This window comes from Carlito syrichta, unplaced genomic scaffold (genome assembly GCF_000164805.1).
Source record: "Carlito syrichta isolate Samal-C Ts95f unplaced genomic scaffold, Tarsius_syrichta-2.0.1 Scaffold304297, whole genome shotgun sequence".
Classification (NCBI taxonomy): Eukaryota; Metazoa; Chordata; class Mammalia; order Primates; family Tarsiidae; genus Carlito; species Carlito syrichta.
In genome coordinates this window covers 22,660-33,760 of record NW_007248393.1, presented here as the reverse complement: position 1 = coordinate 33,760, position 11,101 = coordinate 22,660, and the positions used below count along the sequence as shown (strand labels likewise).

General features: G+C 43.9%; 1 protein-coding gene across 2 annotated transcripts in view; it reads right to left on the bottom strand.

Annotated features, from left to right (window-relative positions):
• The window catches only part of PECR (peroxisomal trans-2-enoyl-CoA reductase), a 33,198-nt gene extending 22,109 nt beyond the window's left edge, over window positions 1–11,089 (bottom strand). For both annotated transcript variants that reach the window (XM_008059600.2, XM_021713137.1), the window contains exons 1-4: window positions 10,943–11,089; window positions 6,603–6,736; window positions 5,213–5,378; window positions 3,171–3,252 (exon numbers count right to left, since the gene is read on the bottom strand). In XM_008059600.2, the coding sequence (XP_008057791.2) occupies window positions 3,171–3,252; window positions 5,213–5,378; window positions 6,603–6,736; window positions 10,943–11,066 (506 nt within the window). In that variant the 5' untranslated portion in view covers window positions 11,067–11,089. The remainder of the gene's footprint in view (window positions 1–3,170; window positions 3,253–5,212; window positions 5,379–6,602; window positions 6,737–10,942) is intronic.
• Between the last annotated feature and the right edge of the window lie 12 nt (window positions 11,090–11,101).

The following is an 11,101-nucleotide window of genomic DNA, read 5'->3' as shown; positions in this document are numbered from 1 at the left end:
TTCTCCTCCTCCTGTGTCTACCGACCTCTGAGTCAAAGTCAATCTTTGAGACGTATTGCCAGAATGTTGCTCTCCCTGGAGCTCCCTGTTTGTAGACTTGTGCAAAAAGCTTTATTGGAATACCCACTACAGCCTTGACCCTCTGGGCTCAGGTGATCCTTCCACCTCAGCTTTCCAAGTAGCTGGAACTACAGATGCACACCACCACACTCAGCTAGTTTTTGTGATTTATTATCGAGACGGGGTCTCACCAAGTTGCCCAGCCTGGTCTCGAACCCACGGGGGTTCAGGCAATCCTCTCACCTCGGCCTCCCAAAGTACTGGGATTACAGGCTGAGCCACTGCGCCCAGCCGAAAAAATTTATTTTAAGCAAAAAAACCTTTACTATTTCGTATATATACATAAAAGACATTAAACTTCATCCATAAAAAGGAAACTACCTTTGAAGGGCAGTTTGGAAACATCCATTACAATTACAAAGGCATGATTTTCAACTCTGCAATTATACTTCTTGCAACTTAGCCCACATGCTGAATGATGTATATACAGTATTACTTATTGCAGGTGCTTTGTTTTGCTTTGGTAATAACAAAAAGTAGGGAAAAACCCAAATGTTCATTAAATGGAAATGGTTAAATAAATTCTATTTTATTTATTGTTTATAAAGTGGCATATGGGCCGGGCTTGCTGGCTCAGCCTGTAATCCCAGCACTTTGGGAGGCCGAGGCAAGTGGACGGCCTGAGCCCGCGGGTTCAAGATCAGCCTGGGCAAATTAGCAAGACCCCGTCTCTACAATTAAAAAAAAATAGCTGGGTGTAGTAGTGTGCATCTGTAGTTCCAGCTACTTGGAAGGTTGAGGTGGAAGGATCACTGGAGCCCAGCAGGTCGACACTGGAGTGGCCGTGAGTGTGCCACTGGACTCCAGCCTGGGTGATGGAGTGAGACTCCAACTCAAAAAAAAAAAGTGGCATATTAGACAGCCATAGAAAATAATAAGAAACCTCTTTAGACTCTGTTAAGAAAATACGTCTTGGATATATTGTTCATTTGAGAACAGCAAAATACGGAACAGTGTTTACAGTACACTAGAGTTTTTATTTTTAAAAAGTGGGAAAAAGATATGCCCAAAAACTAATAGTAGTTGCCTGTGGGTATGGGAAATGCCAGAAAGAACCTAAAATCTGAACTGACTTTATTTCTTCCAAGATGTTAAGAAAAGTAAAGGTAAGTAAAGAATAACGAGCAAGAAAGTGAAGTACAGTGAGCTCATTTGCCTGCCCTACATTCTTTACCGGTCGTGGTCAAATCACCTTGATTTCCACACAAGGAACCACCTGTGGCCTGTCTCAGTTCGTGTCCAAGTGGTGTGGACCAGCTCCTCAGTCCTCAGGTGACCATGCGTGGCACAGCAACTTTATCCCCACAGTATTTGGTTGATGGCTGGACACAAGACCCAAGGAGGGTCAGCTAGTGACAATCCTTCCCAGGACCTGCTGGCATTGGTATTTGTTTGTCTGCTTGTTTATTTTCTGGCATTTTGAAAAGCACTCTCTCTCTCTCTCACTGGGAGACTGACAGCAGCTAGAGTGTTGACCTCTAACGCCTGCTGGTACTTGCTTCTTGCCACACATAAGAGAGCCTGCCTGAGAATAAAGGTGGTGGACTTGAAGAAAGCAAAAACAAAAGGAGAGGCAGCTTTCCCAACATCATGGCTGAGACTTACTAGTCCCAAGTGCAGTGGTTCTGCAGATACCAGAATCTCTGAGGGCCTGGAGAGATTGCTGGGCTCCACCCCTGTGTTGGGAGCCGGCCGTGGAGGCCTGCCTGAGCATTAGGGATCCAGGTGGGCTGCGGACCCTAAGACCACCAGGCTTGGTTTAGGAGCTGAAGGTCCATTCCCTCCTCCTCCTTTCTTTGTTGTTTAGCATTACCCACTCCAAGGGACCCCCTAAAAATTTTTTTGGGGGCTGGCGCCCCAAACCCCTGGAGTTTCTGATGCTAGGAAATTAACAGCTTTCACAGGTTCTCCCACGTGATGTTGATATTGCTGGTCGGGAAGCCACACTTGGAGAACTACTATCCTAGATTTTTTTTGAGTTGGAGTCTGTTGCCCAGGCTGGAGTGCAGTGCCACGCTCACGGACACCGCAGCCTAGACCTGCTAGGCTCAGGGTATTCTTCCACCTCAGCCTTCCAAGTAGCTGAAACCACAGGCAAGCGCCACCATGCCTGGCTTTTTTTCTTTTCTTTCTTTTTTCTTTCTTTCTTTTTTTTGTAGAAACAAGGTCTCAGTACGTTGCTTAGGCTAGTCTCAAACTCCTGGGATCAAACAATCCTCCCACCTGGGCCTCCCAAAGTACTGGGATTACAGAGGTAAGCCACCATGCTTGGACAAATACCAATATTGGTAATGGCTATTAGTTATCTATCAGATAAATGTATAAAACTTCACTCAACTAATACTTTAAGTTGCCCAGGCTGGTCTCGAACCCCTGGACTCAAGCAATCCTCTCACCTTTGCCTCCCAAAGTACTGGGATTATAGGCTTGAGCCACACGCCTGACTCTATCCTAGATTTTTATTAAGCCAGTGTGAATTTAATTTCTATCCCATACAAGACAGGGAGTTCTAAATAATACAGGAATTAGGTAGGGTGCTAGAATTTTCATGAAGGAAGCAAACTCTGCATATAGAATGTCTAATTAGAAGTATACAACCTTAGAAACTTTTGGGACAAAATTCTGGATAATCTGTTAGAAATAATAATTTAGCAGCCCTGTCTAAAATTAGGTATATTCATGTTATTCAAATTTAAATTAACACAAATAAGCTTCATTTGCACACCTTAACAAAGAAGCAGTTCCCAGACAATGATGGCAAGTTTAGTCATAAATGGATTAGAGTTGCTAGATAAAACAGAAGGGATTCAGTTTAATTTGACCAATATTTTTTTCTTTTGTTGGTAAATCTGGCAATCCTAATCTGAATAGGAAGGTTTTAGAAGGACATTTTTAAAGTTCAAATAAAGGGACATGTTAAGTACTGAGATCTCAACTCATTAAAGGAATTAATAATCTTGGTTTAAGAAATTTTTCCTGTCCCATTTCCCCCTACTCAGAGGACGAAACCCAAAGACATACAAAGAAAAAAATTTTATAAAAATGCTTACGCAGCTAATGGAAATCCACTTTTGGTAACGGTAATGATATTAACAATTGATCCTCCATGCTTTTTCATCCAGGAGTTATAGACTGCAGGATACAAACGACATATTAATGTATTAAACAGTGTCCTGACCTCTCTGATACCTTGTTCCAGCATGCTGCCTATTTGATATGTTTTATATTTTTGTTTACTTTTTGAAATAAAAAGTCTGATTCTGGTACCATTTACACATCATGAAATTCATCCACTTGAAGTGTACAACTTAATGATTTTTAATAAACATACAGACTTGTGTGACCATGACCACAATCCAGTTTTAGAACATTTCCATCACCCCAAGGAGTTCCTTCATACCCATTTGCAGCCCAACATATCCCCAAGAAAATGTTGATCTCTCTATTTCTCTAGATTGGCCTTGGCCTTTTCTGAACATTTCATATAAACTGAGTCACACAATGAGTGGTCTTCTGTGCCTGGGGTTTCCTCTACTAGAATACTGTTGGTGAGGTTCATCTGTGTTATTATGTATTAACATTTCCTTTATGTTGCCACGTAGTAGCCCATTGCACGGGTGTGCCACGTTTATTGATACACTCATCAGCTAATAAACATTTGGACTGTTTCCACTGTGGGGTGATTACAAATATAACTTTCTGGGGACACAAGAATTTCATTTCTCTTGGGTAGATACCTAGAAGTGAAATGACTGAGGCATATAACTCTATGTTTAACTACTTTTCTTGTTTTGTTTGGGTTGGTTTTGGAGTCAGAGTCTCACTCTGTCACCCAGGCTGGAGTGCAGTGGCATGCTCACAGCCACCACAGCCTCGACCTGCTGGGCTCAGGCAATCCTTCTGACTCAGCCTTCCAAGTACCTGAGACAACAGTGCACACCACCACGCCTGACTAATTTTTGGGATTTATTAGAGAGACAAGGCCTCATCAAGTTGCCCAGGCTGGTCTCGAACCCTGGACTCAGACGATCCTCTTGCCTCTGCCTCCCCAAAGTGCTGGAACTACAGGCATGAGCCACCATACCTGGCAAGCCTGATTAATTTTGTGACTTTTCTTTTGGTAGAGATAAGGTCTCCCTGTGTTGCTTAGGCTGGTCTAAAACTCCTAAGCTCAAGCAATCCCCCCACCTGGGCCTCCCAAAGTGCTGGGATTATAAATGTGAGCCATAAGTTGGGCTTGGTGGCTCAGCCTATAATCCCATGCTTTTGGGAGGCTGAGGTGAGTGGATTGCCTGAGCCTGTGGGTTCGAGACCCGCCTGGGCGGTGAGAACTCATCTCTACAATAAATCAAAAAATCAGCTGGGCGTGGTAACGCGTGCCTGTAATTCCAGATACTTGGAAGGCTGAGGTGGAAGGATCGCCGGAACCCAGCAAGTCGAGGCTGCAGTGGCCAGGAGCGGCCACTGCACTCCAGTCTGGGCAACAGAGTGAGACTCCAACTCAAAAATAAATAAATAAATAAATGTGAGTCACCATGCTTGGCCAAATACCAATATTGCTACATAGTTCTCTATCATATAAATGTATAAAATTTCATTCAACTAATACTTTACTGTGAATACTTACATGGTTTTCAGTTTTTCACTATTATTATCATGATATAGAAAAATAAAAGCCCTATTTTATTATAGAAACTAAAAGCCCTATTTTAAAAGTAAAAACAGACCAGGCATGATGGCTCAAGCCTATCATCTCAGCAATTTAGGAGGCTGAGGCGAGAGGATTACCTGAGCCCAGAGACTCAAAATTAGCACGGTCAACTTGGCTGAGACCTCATCTCTACAACAAATCAAAAATTAGCTGGGCGTGGTGGTGAGCGCCTACAGTTCCAGCTACTTGGAAGGCCGAGGCGAAAGGATCCCCTCAGCCCAGCAGATCACTGAGGCTGCAGTGGTCGTGAGCATAACACGGTGCTCCAGCCTGGGCCACAGAGTGAGACTCCGACTCAAAAAAATTTTTTAAAAGTAAAAACAAATTCTCTGCGATCTCTCAATAAAGACATGTTGATCTGGGGATATTGGTGGCACTTGCCTGCTTTGCACATGTAGAAGGTGCCCGTCAGGTTAGTCTCAATCACAGCATGCCATCCCTTTGCACTGATGTGTTCAGCAGGAGAAAGGAACTGGCCTCCTCCGTTGTTCACCAAGAAATTGATCTTACCATAAGCATCTAGAGTAGATTTGACCAAATAATTCACCTAAAGAACATTGAACGTTAAAAACTCAGAAGTAAACTTAAAACTTTAAGTAAAACCTAAACCACCCCACTTGCTACTTAGGTTAATGGCTTGCTCTAGAAACATAACAGGGCGTGCAATCTCTCACAGTAACTATAACACCAAGTACATGTGAATGAAGACCAAGTCAGGAATGATTAAGCCTACACCAGTGAGTAATTTACCATCATTCAAAACCCACAGGCCATAGGGTTAAAATTGCAATTTTGATGACAAGATATATCCAAAGGCCTATGTCACCCCTAAGTGGGGCACACCTCAGTCATATATTCATATGCCACCAATCCAGAAAAACAGCGATCAATTCAGGTTAAAAAAGAACATTAAAAAATGATGTAGCCGGGCTCGGTGGCCCAGCCTGTAATCCCACGCTTTGGGAGGTTGAGGTGAGTGGAATGCCTGAGCCCGCGGGTTCGAGACCCACCTGAGCAACTTGGCGAGACCTCATCTCTACAACAAAAAAATAAAAAAATCAGCCGGGCATGGTAGCGCATGCCTGTAATTCCAGCTACTCGGAAGGCTGAGGCGGAAGGATCGCCGGAGCTCAGCAGGTCGAGGCTGCGGTGGCTGGGAGTGGCCACTGCACTCCAGTCTGGGCGACAGAGTGAGACTCCAATTCAAAAAAATAATAATAATAAAAAAATAAAAATTTAAAAATTAAAATGATGTAAAGGGCAAACAGCATAAAACATACTCTCTAGCTAAGACCACATCCTTTCTTCCCTCCCTCTCCTTGTCCTGAGGTTCCAGCCTCAACAAATCATTAACACAAGAACTTTCATCACAGGCTCTGCTTTCAGTAAACCTCACGTAAGTCAGCTACCATCAGAGAACAAGAAGTACTGCCAGGTCTAGAAATTGGAATGCTGGCCTGGCACAGTGGTTCGCCTCTGTAATCCCTGCACTTTGGGAGGCCAAGGGGAGGACTGCCTGAGCCCAGGAGTTCAAGACCAGCCTGGGCAACAGAGAGAGACCTGGTCTCCACAAAAAATAAAAAATTAGCCAGGCATGGTGGCACGTGCCTGTAGTCCCAGTTACTCAGGAGGCTGAAGCAGAAGGATCACCTGAGCACTCCAGCCTGGGTGACAGAGTGAGACACTGACTCAAAAAAAGAAAACAAAAGAAATCACTACAATACTGCAAATTACAATGAGTGAATAAATGCTATAGATATATTTGCATTACCTCCTCTTCTTTCCGGATGTTGCATTGTATGGGAATAACTCGAGCCTGGTTGGTGGGAGAAAAGGTGGCATTCAGTTCATCCGCAGCAGATTTCAACCTATCAAACTTACGGGATGCAATGACCACTTTACTTCCTGAGGAGAAAACAGCCAGAGAACATGTAAATATGCCTTCAAGAATTGTGCAACCAACAAAAATAATCTTTTCAAACTATTTCATGTAGAAAAGCCTATTTTTAAAAAAAATAAATCAGGAACTCTGCTTCTGGACAAGATAAAGTAATAGGAAATGAATTTACCCTTCAGCCTGAAACAACTAAAAACTGAACAAAATATATATATTTTTAAATGGTTTTCAAGCACTGGACATCAAGTAGCACAGTGGAAACAAATATGAACCCTCTGATTGTCCCAGTTCACTGCCTGAAGAAAGCTTCCAGACTACAGCCTGGGAGGGGGATTTCATTTAGGGCCCAGAGGTCTCCCTGGGTGGAAGAGATGAAGATAGGAGTCCAGGTAACCAAGGCAGGGAGAATGCACAGGACATCAAGAGAAGAGGTACAGAGAGAGGGAACTCCAGAGATCATCAGCATCCCCCCTGAATGTTCAGCTCAGTACTCATCAATGCATGGGAGTAAATCAACAGTGGAAGAGTCAAACAAAATCTGCAGGGGAAACAAACTCTGGCACTCACATAGCACAGGGAATGGCTAGTGTGCCCACAAGGAAAAATCTTTCACCAGGCAGTAGGTGAAGTACCCAGAGGAGGATGGCCTCAGTAAAATTCGCAGTAGACTAAAGGCTGCTTGAATCAAGCCTCTTTTAAAGTATCAGGCTGTTTCCAACTGCATCCCAGAAAAAAGCTAAAGAATATTTATAAGAATATAAAAACAAACTGGGCATGGTGGTTCACGCCTGTAATACCAGCACTTTGGGAGGCGGAGGCGAGAGGACTGTCTGAGCTCAGGGGTTCAAGACTAGCCTGGGCAACATGGCAAGACCTCATCTCTACAATAAGTCAAAAAAATTAGCCAGGCACGGTGGCACATACCTGTAGTTCCAGCTACTTGGGAGGCTGAAGCAGAAGGATAACCTGAGCCCACCCAGCAGGTCAAGGCTGCGATGGTGTGCTACTACACTCCAGCCTGGGCTACAGAGTGAGACTCCTTCTTAAAAGAACAACCAGCATGCAGCAAGGTGAGATTCAAATGTCATCCAACAAAAAGCTCCCAGGCAAGCAAAGGAGCGGGAAAATAATAGCCTACAATGAGGAGAAAGTCAACTTGTAAAAACAGACCCAGAAATGGCACTGATGATATAATTAAATAGACCAAGGATGAAGAGAAAAATCTTTTTTTTTTTTTTTTTTTGAGTCGGAGTCTCACTCTGTTGCCACCGCAAACTTGATTTGCTGGACTCAGGTGATCCTTCCACCTCAGCCTTCCAAGAAGCTAGAACCACAGGCAAGTGTCACCACACCTGCCTAATTTTTTGATTCACTGTACAGACGAGGTCTTGCCAAGTTGTCCAGCCTTGTCTCGAACCCCTGGATTCAAGCAATCCTCTCACCTCAGCCTCCCAAGTGCTGGGATTACAGGCATGAGCCACCACACCCAGCTGAGAAAAATCTTGAAAGCCAGCCAAAGAAAATAAAAATATTAAGTACAAAACAAAAACAATAAGGACTTATTTCACAAACAACACAAGCCAAAGACAATGGAACATCGTTATAGTACTGAAAAAAAAAAAAAAAAGATTGTGGACCTTGAAACCTTGACCCAGTGACAACATCTTTCAAAAATGGTGGCAAAATACTTTTTTCTCACATATGAAAGCTGGAAGAATTCAACAAAGTGACCTGCACTACAAAAAGATATGAAAGGAGGTCCTTCTAGCAGAAGGAAAAAGATACCAGATGGAAATCTATATCTACACAAAGAAGACAGAGAACCAGAAATGGTAATGAAGTGAGTAAATAAAGACTTTTCTTCTATTAAGATCCCTTTGAGATGGTGACAGTTTAAAGCAAAATTAACAGTATACTATGAGACTTACAGTATGCGCAGAAATAAAATGCTTCCCTCCTTCCCCTTGAGGATAATAGCTCAAAGGCCAGGAAGGGTGAAACGAAAGCACAGACAGTCCTTGTTTTGCTCAGCTCCAACACACGCTGATTTCAGTTATGTTAGCTTAGTTAAATGACACCATTCCTTCAACAACATGGTTCAAATTTTAGGTACCATGGCATATTAACTGTGAGTAACGCATAAAATGCAAACTTCACTGCCCGCTCTTCAACCCACAAATCACTATGCAAATAACACATGCTCATCATGACCAGTGACTCAGTATGTCCTTTCTTCAATGTCTGTCAAGGATTGGTTACCTTGCATCCCTTCAGCAGTTCACACACAGACAGCAAAGAATGTAGCTGTGTCACCTCCTGGTCTTCCAACAATAAACCCATGTGACATTTTTAAAAAGTGGATGATCGAAAGAGGAACTGGCCAACAAAGATGAAAGTGAGACAAACAAATGAAAATTAGTAACATTGGGAATGAAATTAGAATTGATCACCAAGAGAGTTAAAAGGAATAGCTGACCTTGAGACTGTTGGCAATTCTGCCATGCTAGAGACCAGATATAGCCAGAAGACCTTAGTAAAAGTAAACTTAACATAAATGCGAAAAGGGGTTATGACAAAGAGGATGAAGATGTCCCAGAGGAAGTGACACCCACAAAAAAGGATTAAATGTAGGAAGATGATCCAAACATCGAAAAGAGTATGACAATTCAAAAAGGCAGGAAAAAAGTCTGCTTCTTATTGTAAGGTATCCAATAAGGTACACAATGAGTGGGGCGCACTGTCCAAACTATTTTTGGTAAGTTTTCCACATAGAGATAAAACACTTTAATTCTCCATATAGGTTGGGCTCAGTGGCTCAGCCTGTAATCCCAGTGCTTTGGGAGGCTGAGGCAAGTGGACTGCCTGAGCCCACGGGTTCAAGACCAGCCTGGGCAACTTGGTGAGACCTCGTCTCTACAATAAATCAAAAAATTAGCTGGGTGTGGTGGCGCACGCCTGTAGTTCCAGCTACTTGAAAGGCTGAGGCAGAAGGATCACCTGAGCCCAGGAGGTCAAGACTGCGGTGGCCATGAGCATGCCACTGCACTCCAGCCTGGGCAACAGAGTGAGACTCCCACTCAAAAGAAAAAAAGATTATTTGTCTTGTGTGGTAAATATTTTTCTTCATATGTCTTTAAACTTTATATATACACTTTTTATTTTATTTATTTGTTTTTAGAGACAGGGTCTTACTCTGTCACCCAGGCTGGAGGGCAGCAGTGCAATCATAGCTCACTGTAGCCTCAAACTCATGTGTGCAAGCAATCCTCCCTCCTCAGTCTCCAGAGTAGCTGGGTCTACAGGTGCACACCACCACACCTGGATAATTTTTTATTTTTTTATTTTGTAGAGACAGGGGCTCACATTGCCCAGGCAGGTCTTGAACTTCCGGCCTTACATTATTCTTTTTTTTATTTTCCTTTTTTTTTTTTTGAGTTGGAGTCTCACTTTGTCACCCAGGCTGGAGAGCAGTGGCATGCTCATGGCCACCGTAGCGTCAGCCTGTTGGGCTCAGGCGATCTTTCCACGTCAGCCTTCCAAGTAACTGGAACCACAGGCATATACCACCACACCCAGCTGATTTTTTTTATTTATTGTAGAAACATGGTCTCGCTATGTTGCTCAGACTGGTCTCTAACCCCTGAGCTCTGGCAATCCTCTAACCCGGCTACATAATTCTTTAATTCAATGATGATTTACATCTTCACATTCTCCTTTGTGGTGTATTCTCTCACTGATGAACTTACAAGGTCCTCCCTTCACCCAAGTTAAGGTAAATATTCACTGTATTTTCTTGTTGTGGGTATGATAAGAGATGTGAGAAGATCATACGATGAGCGCCTCTCCATATGTTTACAACCTTTTCCAGTTAAATGAAGCCTTCCTGTGTTTCCTAATCCCTCAGATTAGGCAACATCCAATACGGATTCGCTTTCAATATGAATAAACATTAATCCCACAGCATGTTTTCACAGGTCTCCTTATTGCCTACCTCGGGCGCAGTCTCTTGGGCCCTAAGTGCTGTCCCCCTTGCTTCCTGACTAGTGGCTTCACACTTTCTCGGGAATTCCTCTCTCCTCTCTTCCGCTGGTCGTAATGGCGCCCACACTACCCTCTGCTCGGCCGCTCACACTTCCCAGCTCCGCCCAGGGTCCCTCGACTACTGACCCCGGACCCGGGCCCGATGGAAAGCGGGAGGTGGCCCGCTTACGTACCCAGGAGCAGGAGCTCCTTCGCGATGGCCTTTCCGATGCCCGTGGCCCCGCCGGTGACGATGGACACTTGGTCCTGCAGCAAACCGGCCGCCAGGCAGCTCTTTGCCTTGGTCCAGGGAGCCATCGCCGCCGCAGGGGAGGCCGAGCGTCCCGAGCAGG